General features: G+C 38.1%; 1 protein-coding gene across 1 annotated transcript in view; it reads right to left on the minus strand.

Moving 5' to 3' along the window:
• Positions 1 to 8,082, minus strand: part of PTH2R (parathyroid hormone 2 receptor) — a 59,052-nt gene extending 50,970 nt beyond the window's left edge. Inside the window, exon 1 of the mRNA XM_011949994.1 lies at positions 8,008 to 8,082. Coding sequence (XP_011805384.1) covers positions 8,008 to 8,082 — 75 coding nt within the window. The remainder of the gene's footprint in view (positions 1 to 8,007) is intronic.
• Positions 8,083 to 17,446: the final 9,364 nt, after the last annotated feature.

Below are 17,446 nucleotides of genomic sequence, written 5' to 3' on the forward strand. Positions count from 1 at the left end.
CAGAATGCACCAAACAGCCATGTGAAGCAGTGCTCTGTCTAAACTACTCAACTCTGCTATGTAGCATAAAAGCGCCATAGTCAATAAGTAAGTGAATGAATGTGGCTGTGTTCAAATAAAATTTTATTAACACTGAAATTTTAATTTTATTTAATCTTCACATCTACAAGATATTATCCTTTTAAAATACAATAAAATCCCCTTTTAAATGTTTTAAATCTTAGAATACTTTTAGATTTACAGAAAAAACTTTAGTTATATGATAGTACAGAGTTCCCATAAACACTCAGTTTCCCCTTATTAAAATCTTATGTTAGTAGGTATATTTGTCATAATTAATCGATCAATATTGATATATTGTTATTCACTAAGTTGGTACTTTATTCAGATTTTTTTAGTTTTTACCTAACGTCCTTCATCTGTTCTGGGGTCTCATCAAGACACCACATCACGTTTACTTGTCATGTCTCCTTAGGTTCTTCTTGGTTGTGATAGTTTCTCAGGCTTTCTTCGTTTTCAATTATCTTAAGAGTTTTGAGGAACACTAGTCAGAAATTTTGTATAACGTCCCACAGTTCGGTTTTTTCTATGGTTTTCTCATTATGGAACTGGGCCAATATATTTTGAAAAGGAAGACCACAGAAGTAAAGTGCCACTCACCTATCAAGAGTGCAAGCTATCAACATGACTTCACTCTTAATGTTAACCTTGGTCCTTCTTCTGATTTTTATTCAATGACTTAAAAATGTGAAAATCATTCTTAGCTCATGAGGCATAGAAAAACAGATGATGGAATGAATTTGGATAACAGACCATAGTCTGCCCATTTTTGTTCTAGTGAATAAAAATTTTGGAATAAAGTTTGAGAACTGAGGATATATCAACCCAAAATTACCTATTCTAATAGATATTATAATAGAAAAAAACTGAAAAAAAATTCACTGTCCTCATTAGCTGACAAAGGACTCAAAAGATAATCAGAAAAAGAAATAGTGCATGGGTTATTGCTTTTACTGAACTTGGGGGAATACTATGAGGAATGTAACCATGTAGGATAATTATATCTATACATGGACAAGACTGAATACAAAAATATCACTAACTACTATTGTCACCATATATATTAAGAAAATGGGCTATGGAGTGAATGTTACCTCCACTTTTAGTTGCTTTTGACAGAGCAGGAGCACCGTCATCTTGAACAAACACCACCATTTTAAGTTCTAGCTCCCTTTCTAACCTCACGCATTTCAAGGAAATCACTTCTCTTCTAACGACGAGCAACCAGAAAGAGCCGACAGTAACACAAAGATAAGACAGCCTGGACACAGAAGGAGGGGGAAAGTCTCTTGAGTAACCACCAAACTTCACACTCATACAATGAGCCCCAGTAAAACAGTGGACCCTAATCAGCATATTCCTTTCCCATTAGGTACACTAAGATGGGGAAGCTAAAAGCAGACTTGGAGGATATGCCTGCAGCTGGAGGAAGATGTATGGGAACAAACACAAAAACCATCCCTCCCAAATAAGCAAGACAAAGAGGCACAGAAGCAGTTCAAGTCTGTGATAAGCTCTCCCACCCTGAACCCTTAAATACTTTTAGACTGTAAGAGAGCATGCTCCTGACCAAAACTGGCCAGAAGCTCCTCCCAGGTTTATTCTCCAAAATAAACCTGTCTTTGACTGTTGAGCCACTTTTTGTGTTTCTTTCTTCCTTCTTCAACCCTTACAGCTTTTAGTTGTGACACTGTTCAAGGTGGCTAATTAGGTAATACAGATAAACAAATGGTTTTCAGCAACACATAGAAAACTTCAAGAATGTAAAAATAATACATGCTCCATTTAGTCAATATTTTATATTCCATATGTTAAAAATGTTCAAAAATATAAAAATAATGGTTAATGCAGGAATAATTAAGTATAGCTCTTGCACTATTGAAATCATAACAGAGCTCAAATTCCATTTGGAAGTAACTAACTTTATAGTTCCTGAGCACTGAATCTTTTTTGCACTTACATTCCTTAAAGTCTAATTTTTCTTTCTGTACATCACTGACACTTGATAGTGTCAAATGCTGTCTCTGCTAAGGTTGGCTCTTGGAGTTTCTGTAATCATGACTTCTATGTAGCTGTGTCTGAAATTGCTAGAGTGGCATCACATGGGGAGAACATACTATGATAACAATACTCCAAGATGAAAGGAGGACCACTCTCTCAAGATTCAAGTGGTGGCTCTTTGTCATTTGTAATATAATTTAATGAGTTCAAATTCTTCTACATTGTTTATAAACATTCTCTCTCTCTCTCTCTCTCTGTGTGTGTGTGTGTGTTTGTGTGTGTGGTGGTCACTTTTTAAACAAAAAGGATGAAATAACTACATCTGTGTTCATATTTTATTTGAGCAAAACATTATGGAGAAAGAGGTGGAAGATACATAGTATTATCTGAGTGGGATGGAGAGGAGATGGGCCTGTAGTGAGAGAGAAAGAGAATGAGTACATAAGACAGGAAAGTAGTCATAGGAAAATGGAAAAAAGTGGATTGTATAATGTCAAGTGAAATTATATATAAAATTTCATTTATGACATAATTGAAAGTATATATTAATTGAACAGGCATGTAGACAAAGACTAAATAGAAATGTGGGTAGCTTTTGCTTTTGATCCCTGTTATATGTATATAGTAAAAACATTATTTTTAAAGCTACCACTGTTGATAACCTGAAAAAATCTGAATCTCTGGCATGATGGAACTTGAAGCCTTATACTCTTGACATATGACAAAATGAGACCCAGAATTTTGCCACTTATCTGTGGCCACCCAGCTAATTTATAGTAAAACATGGACTACAGCCAGGTATCCTATCTTCCAGTACAGTGTCCTTACACAGCACTACCTCTGCCTTTCTATGGCAGCTCTACTCAGTGATGGAGTTCTTTTCATGAGGAAATGAAATCAGCCAATGATTATCACTCTAGAAATCATGTTGACCTGTTTTGGACATGAGAAATCATCAAGAAGATCGTTTCCTGCCAGCAATCGGCAATGAGGATCTGAGATTACAGAAAATCAGGCTGAAGGCCAAATTATATATCTACACATAATAGCAACAATGGTCAATGTTCTATTCATTTCTAACTAGTGTCACTCCCTCTAGGCAATACATCTGTCATGCAGCACAGCTGTGTGACCGTGGGAGATAATAACAACTGGGAAAAGTAAAGTGGTAATATCCATCAGCAAGAAGGAAACAAATTTTGAGCAAAAGCAATGAGGAAGGTAGATATTAATCAAGTACTTATATTAATAAATGTAATATTATAACAGCTATCAGTGTTATGAAGAAAATGTCCAATTGCTATCAGAAAAATGTGGGTTCTGAAGGAGAAGCCATAAGAAATAAAAGGAAGAGAAAATAGCCTCGCAAAATTCTTACACACATAACACACCCCATTTAAAAGCCTTTAGGAGTTCCCACTAATGCTTAGAAATATTCTTAATCTAATAATCATTACATTAAAAAGAACTTGACTGATCTTCTAATAAAAGAAGAGGAAAGAGCTGACATATTTTGTTATCAGGTACCTTAAAGCTTTTTGTTTGTGTATTTTTAAATTCAAGACTCACATTCTATGAGTAGATGTCACTATAATGCTTATTCTATGAGTAAGTCCTATTTTACAGTGGAGCCAATGGAGACACCAAGAGATGAAATTAACTACCTAAAGTCACACGGCTGTTTAAAAACTTAATTAATAACCCAGAGAAAAGTCAAAAACAAAACAGAGGGGAAAGAAAGGACAAGATGGGTTCTAGCAGATGACAAAACCAACTGAAGTTCAAGACAGGAAAATAAGTGAGATGCATGAATGCTGGTTGAAAAAGCGTTTGTGGCAATAAACACAGTATAGAGATAATCAACAGTCAAGTTTCCATTTGATTCTGCCAAAGATAGTCCCTAGTTTCCACTTTGGAGAAGCTGCCTGTATTCTAGGACTTGGCATGCATGATCTCAGCTCACTGCAACCTCTGCCTCCAGGGTTCAAGCGATCCTCTCACCTCAGCCTCCCAAGTAGCTGGGATTACAGGCATGAGCTACCACGCCCAGCTAATTTTTGTATTTTTAGTAGAGATGATGTTTCACTACATTGGCCGGGCTGGTCTCGAGCTCCTGACCTCAAGTGATCTGCCCACCTCAGCCTCCCAAAGTGCTGGGATTACAGGCATGTGCCATTGCGCCCAACTGTCCTCATTCTTAACTCCACCAGCAATAGTTTTGACAGTTCTGTTTATTATTACCACAATTTCCAATTAACACATGCCTTGAGATGTAGAGTGCAGGCCTACTTGATTTGTTGATTTATCCCCTTTTATCTCTATACCCCACTCCTACTTCTCTACCTTCCATATACAAGCATTTATGTGAGACACACACACACACACACACACAATCTTTTATCTGAATATGTTAATAAAACATATATTACTGTTTATATGTATGTATTTTAATGTATGTAAATGATATCATACCATATATCCTATTGTTTCTGTGTCATATGTTATCCTGTTTTTACGATCTTGTCCATGCTGATTTGTGTACATTTAAGCCATTGCTTTTTATTGCTGCACAATACCCCATTACAAACACCCAGATTGTCCCTAATTCTCTAACATCACAGTGAGAATCATTATAGACCTGGGTGAGAAATTCCTTGGGAGACTCAGGGACGGAGATTGCTGGGACAGAGGACATGTGTATACAAAATGTCACTAAGCCGTGCCCAGCTGATCTCCACAATGAGGGTACCAGTAGGAGGGGTGGGCCCCAGAGGTAAAAGCCAGAGTATAAATCATGGCTGCTTGTGTGAGTTAAGTATATTATCTAACATCTCATAGCCCCATTTTCTCATTTATAAAAATGTGAACAATTACAGTGCCCATCTCATAAAGTTACTGTGATAATTAAAAGAGAGAATCAAGTACTTGGCACAGTATTTGGTATTTGGCAAGTAGCATCACTGATTACCATTTTTCCACACCCAGAAAGAGACTTCTGATTTTTCTAGTAGGCTCTGAATCTTTATACTGCACGGTCAATAGTAGGAATTCTAAGACATGGCCATTTTTTCACAGCAGGGGACGCCTCTGATGGGCAACCTTTCCCCCAGGGTTCTCCATTGAGCTGGACAAAACTTTGTCAGATTCGCTTGCTGGTCTGAGGTTACCCCTGTCCAATCCTTCTCCTTCTCCCTTTCAACTTTCACAAGCATTACCTCCTCCCCTAATAAACCTCTGGCACCCCAATTCCGTCTCATAGTCTGTTACCAGGAGGATCCACTAACACAGTAAAAGAAAATACTGAACATGTTTATCTAGTGGTCCTCATTACCATGTGATAATCTGACTATAGAAAATGCATTGTTGGGCTCTGTGATGATGTATGAATGCATAGGTTTTGAACTGTGCATTGAGACAAAAGTATATCTTTACCAACCAGAAACCACAGAGACCCTTAAAACAGTTGATGAGCGCTAGTCTATATCATCTATTTGGTGGTGTGATCCAATGTTTACTGAATACTAAATAGTTACACAAGCTCATTCTGCCTGTGAGTTCCCTTTGGTTTTCTATCAATATATTACCATTTTTTTCCAAATATCTGTGTTAGCTACCAATATATTCATCATTAACTGGGTATGCTAAAAAAAAATTAACAAAGCCAGGCTCATTTTTCATAAATACCTTGTCTCTCATACTTAAGCTAATAATATCAGCAACTGATATTTAAAGTAAATAATAACCAGAATATATTTAGTCTCTATTATACTCCAGGTTAACTAATGGAATTTCAGAGTAGAAAATGACTGTAACCTAAAGTAATAAGCCAAGAATTATAGAATTAAAAGAATCTTAGGCCAATATGACTCTTTTGAAGATGAAGAAACTGAAGGTCAGAAAATGTATCAGTTTGTTGATATAAATCACTTGAATTTAACCTCCAGATTTTGTTTAAAATGTCAAAAATTTGGCAAATGTACTATAATACCACAAACTGTCATTTTATGCAATTAATAATCTATAGCTATAAATGGAAATCCGTGTAAAGCAATGATTCTCAACCAGGAGTGATTTTGCCTTCCAAAATATGTACAGCAACATCTAGAGACATTTTTGGTTGTCTCAGTTAGGGGGAGGGGTGCTACTAGCATCTAGTGGATATAAGAGACAGGGATGGCGCTAAATACCCTGCAATATATAAGACAACACCCCCGCCCCACCAAAACAAATAATTATTATATATAGCCCAAAATGTCAATAATGCGAAGGTTGGGAAACCCTGGTTTAAAGTTATGGAAAAAGTATTCAGTGTCCTGATTGTTTTGTTGAAAACAAAAGAAAATATTCTGCCCACAATCCCATGGTGATTTCTTTTTTCTTTCTTTTCTTTTCTTTCTTTCCTTCCTTCAAGACAGGGTCTCATTTTGTGGCCAGGCTGGGGTGCAGTGGCATGATCATAGCTCAGAGCAGCCTCAAACTCCCGGGCTCAAGAGATCTTCCCATCTCCCAAAGGTCTGGGATTATAGGCATGAGCCACCACACCAAGCCTTTTTTTCGTATTGTACTAAATAATACCTCCCCATTTCCTTATAAAAAGTAATCTAGAACACTAAATAAAATAAATGGTTAGTTGCCTCTTAGGTATAAGATGATGCCATTTTTAAGCATATTATCTAAATATCTTACAAGATAGAAATGTAGGAAGTATAGTAGAGATTACCAGAGTTCTATAACGGTCATGGAAATTTATCACCAAATTTTTTTCCATGCATTCATATTCCTTCTGGTAACTTGATGAATTTTTTCAGGTTTAAGTGTACCTTACTTTCAGGTATCCATTGCTAATATTATTAGTCAATGTATGACACACAAATTGCTTATTAACAAAATTTATTTATCAACAAAATAAATCTACATGAAGCATCTTGGTCATGTTAAGTAAGTAAAGCCCACTTTTAGCATGGCACCTATTCTAGAAATCCCCTTTAAGTTTTAATGTCTCTGGTTATGTCTATAACAGATAGGTTTTTAAAACTGCACTTTTAGAATAATTGAAATTTAAATTAGTCATCTGAAAGCTGAGAACACAGTATTAAGTTTAGACAGTATCAATACATAAATCACTGCTTTACATTCTCACGGTGAAATAATTTTTTTATTGGGCCTTCATTTCATGGTCTAGGTGCACCCCCTACCGAACCGGAGAGAAATACCTTGATTGAGTTTAAATTCACAGGGCTCTTGAACTGCATAACATCCACCACAAAACGCATCTCTCTAGCTCATCTGAAAAGCTGACTGTAAACGCTACATTTGATTTGACTCAAAAAAAAGTGCGTCTGAATTGCGCCTTGCACATTAAAGAGGCTTCATTGTGAAAGATCGCCCAGAAAATCTCTAAATATTAGCAGTACGAAAGTGACAGCCATCGCTTCTTAACATTAACAAATGAGCTGTATTTTGGTATTTTTATTCTGTCTCCTAACTTGAATGGTATGTGATTCTGTATCACAGACAGCCAATTATTCTTTCAGATAGTGGTCACAATCGATCCTGTAAGTTTAAATTCTCAAAAGCGATGGTAAATTACCAGCAGACAAAAGCCGTTTCGATTAATTAAATGGGGACCACGGAGTTTAAGAAAAGTTTCTTCACCTTCCCAGCCTCACACTCCTGATCCACGACTCCGCTGTTCTGAAATATCCCCTTACTTTGCAGATGCCAGGATGCTGGTCTAAACAGTGCCGGCCCCAGGACATCACTCCACTAAAGCAGATCTTTGAAGCTCCACTAATTGCCTGCCAGCACCTGCCGGGTGCGCCTCGGTGCGTGCCGGGGCGTGTGGACATGAATGAGCTCTCGCGCGCACCTGGCCTCCGTGTTGCTAAAGCCGAATCGCCGCCGGAGGCTCCGCGAAAACAGGTGTCGCGGAGCACTGGCTCTTACCTGGGCTCTGGCCAGGAGGCAGCTGGCCAGCATCAGCCAACCCCAGACGTGGAGTAACGCCCCCAATCCGGCCATGCCGGGAACGGCTGTAGAGAAAAGCAGGGACCCTCCTCCAGAGCCCGGGAGAAGCTTCCAAGTAACCAACTTGGCTGGGCCTGGGCAAACTTGTGGTCAGTAACGATGCGCAGCTGGGGTGGTCGGGCCCGGGCCACCGGCCGAGGTGCTTGGGGTCTTGTCGCCGGAGTCACGCGCTTCTCAGAGCCCGCGTCCTGCTGCGCCGCGATTCGAGGTTCGTCTTATCTTCCGGAGAGACTGGCCCGAGTCCTGCACTTGACTCGCAGCCCCGCTCCACCTGCCGCGGGAAGGGGGCGGCTCCCGCGCCAGGCGGATCCGGGTGCGCCCCGCGCGGCTGCGCTCGCGCTCCTCCTCGCGTCCCGCAGCCCCGGGGGCGGGGGGCAAAGGATCCCACGGCGCTGCTGCCGCCACCCCTGATTCACAATGCTTCTGCTTCCCTCCACTCCGTCCCGGCTTCCAGGACCCTGTCTCTAGGGGCCCCCTGGGTCTTCGGGGAGTGGTCCAGAAGTTCCCTACTGTCCTGCGTGCGCTGACCATCGGCCCTAGGACAGTCACAGGATGACTAAAGGCTCCCAAGGCCAGGTGGGCCCTGCGTCTGGGCTGTTCGCCGGACAGTCCTAAAACCCTCTAAAATGCTCTGATTAATTTTCTCCTAACCATTATAATACTGGGTGTGTGTTAAGTAGAAATAATATATGTATTTCTTGTGGTTTAAAAGTTCTTTGTGTGGTATTGTGCTTTGAATTCTGGCATTTAAAAAAGACAACTAATATTCTTTTTTTTCCTTGTTTTGTTTTGTTTTGTTTGAGATGGAGTCTCCCTCTGTCGCCCAGGCTGGAGTGCAGTGGCACGATCTTGGCTCACTGCAACCTCCACCTCCTGGGTTCAAGCGATTCTTCTGCTTCAGCCTCCCCGAGTAGCTGATACTACAGGCACGCCACCACGCCCAGCTATTTTTTTTATTTTTATGTATTTTTTTTTTTTTAAGGAGAGACGAGGTTTCTCCATGTTGGCCAGGTTGGTCTCGAACCCTTGACCTCAGGTGATCCGCCCACCTCTGCCTCCCAAAGTGCTGGGATTACAGGCGTGAGTCAACGCGTCGGTCTAATATTCTTTAACACTTTGTGTGTGGCTGTGTAAGCACCTTGATTTGGGACAAAGCCTATTCCTATATTTTCCTCAGAAGCATAATTATCAAGATGCCAGAGAATGCTTTAGACATTGAGTCTCCCAGGATCTAATACTGTTGGAAAAAGGCGATTCCCACAGGTGAAGCCCAATAATTCACAATAATCTGAGATTTCTCACGGATTGACTTCATTTGCTGCCAAAATGAAAACTGGGTTTGCTTATAAAATTTATAGATTATTGATTGCCAGCCAGCTCTAAAACATTTAAAGGAGTGACATATTTCCATTTCTACATGTCTGAAAATGTTCACCCCATCTCTATTTTAATAGTGTTGTTTATATCATGTATATGTATTATAAACAATTTCATGTGCTTTTTTGAAATAGCAGAACCTAAATTATACAACATACATACCTTGGCACATGCCTGCAGAATTACCAAATAAAGTTTACTTTCCACTGATTTCATCACCGATTTAAAGTTTTTGTTTTGAGCTTTTGTTTTTTGTGTATTCTTTTTGGGGGCAGGTGTTGAAACTCTTTTTCAAAATAGAACCCTCTATAGTTGCTATTATCTAAAATCTTCAATTTAATTACATGATTTAGAATCGTTACATGTTACATTACCCTATTCAAGCAAGAAAATAATGATAATGGTAGTAATACTGACATATAACATTTTTAAGTGCTACTACATTCAGTTACTATTCTAAGTACTTTCCATGAAATTAATCTTTACCTCTGTGAGGTAAGTATTATCGTTATCCATATTAATAGATAAGGAAATAGACACTTAAGTATTTGTCCAAGGTCCAGATATTCCATCATTATGGCACTGCTAGTCATCCATTCTATTTGTGCAATAATATTACTACAAATTTTTATCATGTTCCTTAGGACTCACAAAACCAGGAACGCTTTTCCATGCAGTTTTTCTTTTCATTTCATTGTTCTATCTCCCAAAAATTGAGAATAATTTACTGTGCATAACAGCATGGGTTCTGGGCCAAGAAAAATTTCATGCTCCACTTTAGGAGTCTGGTAGTGTCTGAGAACATTTCTGGTTGTGTCACAGTTTTGATATGTCACACATGCTACTGGCTTGTGGTAGGAAGAGGCTATGGATGCTGCTAAACATCCCACAATTCATAGGACAGCCCCTCAAATCAAAGAAATATCTGGCCCAAAATGTCAATAGTGCCAAGGTTGAGAAACCCTGCATTACAGCACAAAGGGTACCCAAGACTACTGCTATTTGTTAACTAGACGTTCAATCAAATAAGTTCTATACTTTGGAACTTAAAACCAATATTTGTTAAATGTATGCTATTCAAGTGGTCCATTCATACTAACAGGTACAAATCCACAGTTCAAGACTGAAAGTACTGAAAGCCTTGATTAGACTGTGGTAATTGAAAAATGTTAGGTAAAGTGAAAAAATATACAAATTGCTGTGATATCCAGATATTTGTGGCTCTTGTCATAAAATATGTAGTTGCTTATATCATGGGTAAATTAGGAATAATTAATTAACATTATTTACAAGCTAACAACTTTAAAACAAACCTTTATGCAAAGCTGATGAAATGACTTACCTGCCAAATTGCTGCAAATGAAATCTTGTCAAGCCTTAAATCAATGAAAGGCAGGTGACAGGTCTTATCATCCAATTACAAATGAAAAATGGAATTTTGATGATAAAGAGACTCAATTCTGAGCAAATCACAGTCAAAATGACATTTACTGGTTATTTCTGGCAATGTTTTGCTTTGGATTTTTGCTAGTGTTTATTTATTTGTTAGTTTGTTTTTGTCTTTTGCAGGACCACCAGGTCACATGCTGGTCAAGGTATCAGAATCAGCTGCGCTTGTTAAAATGCATATTCCTAGGTTTTACCTGAGGTCATTACTGAATCTCTAATGATTATTCTTGAACATGTGTTTGTATATAAATCATTGAATATTGTCTTGATATAAAATTTTTAATGAAATTTTTGTTAAAAATATATGCTCAAATTTAAGGCTAATTGTGAATATTTACAAATAGAACACATGGCCTTGGTGTAATGTTTCCCTACTCTCTTGTCTTGGTTGTTACTATTTTTCAAAGTCTTGACAATTTAGCAAAGATGAACATATCATTATTGTTTTAATTTTTAGTATATTTTTAAGTTTGACTATTTTAGACATTCATTGGCCAATTGTATTACAGCCTTTTAAAATCTCTTGTTCTTGCCTCTTGAAGGAAGAAAGGCTTTGAATTCTGGCCCTGCCACGTACTAGCTGCGTAACCCTGAGCAAATTACATACTGGCCTCTCTTTGTCTTAATCTCCTCAATTGTAAGATGGGAGAAATGAGAGAACCTCCTTTACTCAGCTCCGGATGTTATAACAAAATACCATAAACTGGGTGGCTTATAAACAACAGAGATTTATTTCTCACAGTCTGGAGGCTGGAAAGTCCAAGATCAAGGTGCTGGCGGGTTCAGTATCTGATGAAAGCCTGCTTCCTCATTGACCACTGCTGTCTTCTCATTGCAACCTCAAACGGCAGAAGGGATGAGGGATTTTTCTGAGGTCCCTTTTATAAGGGCACTAATCTCAGAGCCCTCGTGACCAAATCACCTCTCAAAGTCTCTGCCTAGTAAACCATCACCTTAAGGACTAGAACTTCAATATGTGTATTTTGGGGGAACATAAACATTCAGCCCACTGTACCCCCTCAAAATTTTGTTGGAAAAGTTAAGTGAGTAAACAAACATAAAGTCCAGGGAAATGCTCAATAAGTATTAGCTAGTATCATTAGCATTGTTTGGTGAAGATGAATATTATTATTATTATTATTGTGATCTTAGTCTGTGAATGGGCCAAGGGCTGTGGTAAGTTTGGAGCATTCCGTATTTATGTAGAAAAGCACTGTCTATATTTACAATATAAAATATTTTTCTGGCATAAATACCAAAATGTTTTTCAACTTTGTTTTTGGCCTAATTTATAATATCTTGATCAGTGCAGAGGTTTTTTTTAAATTTATGTATCTAAATCTAGCAATCTTTTCTTTTATAATTTCTTCCCTAGCTTTTATGGAAGAAAGGAATTGCATACTAAAAAATAGAAAATCTTTTCATCAGATCTTTTTACTAGTTCTTTTCTACCATTTCATAATTTTACATTTAATGTTTTAAAGTATCAATTTTTTACATAATATAACAATTTCTCCAAGTACCTAACCAGTTAATGCAACATCACTTATTAAAGAATCCATCTTTTTATTGGAAAAGATATTTTGAAGGGAGGTGGAAGACAAAAGTTTGCTAATGCCTCTGAAATCACAACTTTAGCTCCACGTAAGGCTGCCCTGATAGAAGAGGCTTAGAAATCAAAGTAGGGTTTGCAATCGATTGAATAGAGCATCTCTCCAGTTTATCCAGGGTGGAATACCATTCATCAAACTCAGATATGAAACACCTCCATCAAATGCTTGGCAATCTTTCCTCTGAGTGCCTGACTGTTAAATTTGGAAAGCTGAAGAACTTAGGCCTCTGAAGCTCAGTCCTGAGGGTTTTCTCGCTGAAACTCAGGAAGTAGGCAGATAACAACAGAGAAGTCTGGCCATTCAAACACAGGTACTTCTTGGGGTACATCTGAAGAGAAAAGGTACTCCCCAAGGCGAGGGTTTTTGTCTTGAGTCCAAACTGATGTGCAGTGGTTCATGTGCAAGTGTCTTTCTCTCTGTTTAATTAGGAAAGGTTGTTATTACTAATAACAACTTGCCTCATAAGGCCCATGTAACAATTAAATGAGATAATGACAATGTCGAAGAAACTTTTATCAGCTATACAGTTATACAAATGACAGTAAGCTTGGTATTTGCATAATACTTTCATATACACTGTTACATTCCATTTATAATTATTAATATATGCAAAGCCTATTATGGAAATACTCAGTAATTAATTTGTAGCTTAAGGGAAATAATGAAAAGGAAGCAATAGCCAATCTTAAAGTTTCCCCACTGGGGATTAAAGAAAATTGTTAACAAATTCAGGGCCCATCTCAGTCAAGATAAAGCCTGAAGAAAGTTAAGAAGTTGGACAATTATGTGCTTGGCACCATGCCATTTCCTCTCTCTTAAATCTACGCTACCCTACTTGTTAAATTCCTAATGTTCTGCCTTTGTTTCTCAAATAATTAGATGAGAACTTTCTTCTCAGTAGCCAACTAACAGCCCCAACTCAAGCTTGTCCTCCTAAGACTTAATGTTCTTCTTCTCTCTGTCCTCCCCTTACACTCTCTGACTGTAGAGGTTTTAAAATATGTCCCCAAAACTCTTGGACACACACTTTTCATTGAGAGGTGAGGGTCTATGTTTCCTTCCTGTGATTAGGGGCTCTATGACCGCTTGACCTATAGAATATAGTAGAAATAAACGCTGGCCTTAAGAAACTGGCAGCTTCTACTTCTAGGCTCTAGGACTTCGTTTCAGTCTTGGAAGCCAGCCACCATGCTGTGAGGAAGTCTGAGATGCCCATAGAGAAACCCAGTGCAGGCAACTGAAGATCTCAGGTCTCAATCCTAACCGCTGTTCCAGGCAACAACCAGTGGCAACTCATCAACCCTATAAGTGAGCCATGTTGGAACTGAATCCTCTAACCCAAGTTGAGCTGCCTCAGTTGATGCCAGCTTAAGTAGAGAAGAGCCCTGTCCAAATTACAGATTTCTGAGCTATGTAAGTGGTTGTACTTACTTTAAGTCATTAAGTTTAGGGTTAGCTTGCTACACACCAATAATAACTGAACACCGTCCTGTCATCGACCTCCCGTGCTTGCAGTGTGAAATCTAGCTGCTGGCATCTCATGTAAGAGCAATATGATTTCATTAATTGTTAGATCACTTAGCACCAGGATTTAATCCTGTCCAAATGCTAACTGAACAAATAGCCCCTTCTGCTTTTTGTACCTCCATTTTGTCTTTCTAAAATTAAATGGATTTCTCAGAGTTGACACACTCTTCTGTCAAGAATTTAGGAAAGCTGTAAGTCTTCTCTAGAAATCCCATAGGATTTTACTATGTGAAAAAATTGTTTAACTTCTTCCCAATACTTAAATCATGCCTATATATGTATAGCATATTTCTTCAATAAAAACAATTCTAATAATGAAAATCTTACTGCCTCCATGGAAAACGTCTGACTGAGCTAGCTTATGTCATGGATTAAATGGCTATAATTTGCTGGCTATAACAATAGCTCATATTTTTAACATATTACCAATTTATTTCATAAATCTGCATTCTGCAAAACATTTGCATCCAGCAAAATATCCTGATTCCCCAAACAAGCCTTAGAGAGACATAAACTAAGATACCCATTTTCGTGGTAGTACCCATTTAGATGAGGAAACTACAACTCAGAAAGAAGCTAAATGATGTGCAGAAGGACATGCAGCAGCCAGGGAAGACTTCAGCTTAGGTCTTCTGTTTTCACATTTTTCACTTTTTCTACCATTCTACCGAGCCCCTATAGAATGTGCTTTAGCATTTCCTTAGAACTTCACAGATGTACTAAGCACCTTCTCATGCTTTTTCTCATTTCCCCCAACACAGATAACTTCCCAATAGAATTACATTTTTAATCCTTGTTAAACCAAAGGATCAGTCAACATTACAGGCAGTATGACATATCTATGAGCAATTTATGTTGAGTCTTGCAGCATACGAAGGCATGGGCTCCCAAGAATGTACCAAATAACACAAGAAAGAGAAATTTCACCTAGATAAGAAAAGTAACAACCCTTTAATTTGGAGATGGATTAGGAAAGAACATTGAAAATGTCAATCTAGTTGTTTCTTTATCACTTAAAATAAGTACAAGAAGACTTGAAAAATAAAAATTGATTAAGGACTTTTTAAGATGTAGGGGTCTATGACATTTTGTTAGCAATTTATGCTAGGTACTTTTTAGACAAGAAAGATCACTGTAAAAAGTAGATAATGATAAAAACAAAAAAAGGGGAACATACTGGTTTTCCCCTAAAGAATTTATATGACAAAGCAAAATATCAAATGGACAAAATAATGTAATATGAAAATAGCTACAGGCTGCAGAAGGAGGGACTGATTACTTTAGGGCTAAGGTTACTTGAAGAAGTCTTCCAGGATAGTGAGAAAATCTGCAAAGCTTCTCAGAAGCTATGACAAAGGGGAAGGGCATTTTAAGTGTTTTGAATGGCAAAAGCACACCAGGAAACTGGGTGTGTTATATAATGTGTAAAAACAGGAAGAAAACTGCCTTGTTGGTAAAAATGGGAAAGTGAGGTGGAGTAGCAGGAACTGGGGGTCTTTCAAAGCCTGGCTAAGACATGGCATTTGCAATGGTATGGTAGACAGTCATGTGCCACCAAATGGCTGTGATACAAAAATGTTTTTGTAGGAAAAGGCGTTCTCTTGGCTCTTGTAGAACAGATGCAGCGGAGAGGAACCAGGGAGCTGTGTAAGGGGACAACCTGTAATAACAACACACTGTGGCTAGGGTCTAGTAGGCACCAGAGTTTCAAGGAGAATGATCCTGTCCTGTTTCCAGTGCACTCCCAGAGCCTTAAAGACAGCAGAAGTCCTCTAAGCCTTGTGTGGTGAGAGAGGATTTCCAGAGGAGTCATCAGAACTGAGTGTGAAGAATGGCTGCATGTGACCCAATAGAGGATGCTGAAGATGGCACTCGAAGCAGAGAAGAACATGTGCAAAGCAGGAGACATGCAGAACAGGAGGGATTCTAAAACAGCAAGTGTGCCACAGAGGAAGAAGGGTGGCTGCAAACCCTGAGGAGGAAAGGATTAAGTCAAAAAAAAAAAAAATACTCGGAAAGGAATAAAAAGGAGAGACACTATGAAGAAAATATTAACAGGACCTGGTCACTGAGTGGTTTGGAAGGTAAAAGGAATGATGGGGGCGGGGAACCTTTTTGCAAGTCTCAGAGGCCAAAAGAACAAGACTAGTGTTGATAGTAGTAGGAAGGCAGGAAAGGGCACTGTTTTTACAGGGGACAGATGCTAATTCCTAATTCCTAACTCTCCTCATGTTCCATTTCAGGTAATATTGGAACATACAGGTGGCAGGTAGGGGAGAATTTGGAGACTTTCGAAAAGAATGTGAAATTGAAGAGTAAGGCTCAGGTAAGTGCTGAAAACAGATTTGGGAATAGTTCCCATACAGATGGAAGGTGAGACTGTGAAGAAACTCAATGTTTATGGGACTATGAATGATTTCTTCATAGGATTCATACACATACATCCAATATTTCTGAGCATGGCATAATCCTATTGTATACCTCCTTCTGATATCTGGAATACAACCAATGAATTAGCATAATGATCATAAGCTAGGTCTACTGACTCTCATGTGTCATACCAAGTTGGTTTCTATTCTTGAAGTATGAGGTCAGTACTTGTCAAATATATACTGAGGTCTACTATGAAATTTGCTTTTACTCTCTCCACAAACAGAACTTTTGTTTGTGCAATAAAAGTTCAAGAGCTACATATACATCTGGTTAAATACTTACTGAGACATCAAATATAATGTTTATTAGTTGAGTATAATGCACATAAATCACATTTCCAATAAAATATACATATGCTTGGGAAATTAAAGAGACTAGTTTAGCAGTTATATAGTGAACTCTTGCTGACCTAATTTGCAAAATATTTAGATAAAATTAAGTTATTGTCTGATTCATCCATGTCTAAAATGATTTTCACTACATTAAAATAAATTAATGAGATCTGTATAAAAGGTTATAGATAGTACCACAAACCTAATACCAAAATAACCACTAATATAATCTACTCTGAACCATCCCTTAGTGATCTGGATGTTGCTATTTTCACTAGGTTACCAGGTTAAACTAGACATCTGAAAAAGACATTCTAATGAGAAATTCAAATAGCTCTCGCTACCCCTGGAAATATAAGAATACTCCACCGAAAGGCACATCCTTTCATTGTAGGCAGTCCCCAGAGAGAGGTGCTGATGACTAATTTAATGACTGGGAAGATATTTATGCTGAGTATGTCTCAGGATATTATAACAATATATTACAAAGGAGAAAAGGTCTACCAAAGTCAATTCTACCACTTAAACTTGAAGACTTTAGACATTACTATTTAGAATTCATATTTTATTTTGTTTTCAATAAACAAGTACTCTACTAGCCTCTGGAAATATAACCACTACAATATA

This window comes from Colobus angolensis, unplaced genomic scaffold (assembly GCF_000951035.1).
Source record: "Colobus angolensis palliatus isolate OR3802 unplaced genomic scaffold, Cang.pa_1.0 Scaffold30, whole genome shotgun sequence".
NCBI classification, from domain to species: domain Eukaryota; kingdom Metazoa; phylum Chordata; class Mammalia; order Primates; family Cercopithecidae; genus Colobus; species Colobus angolensis.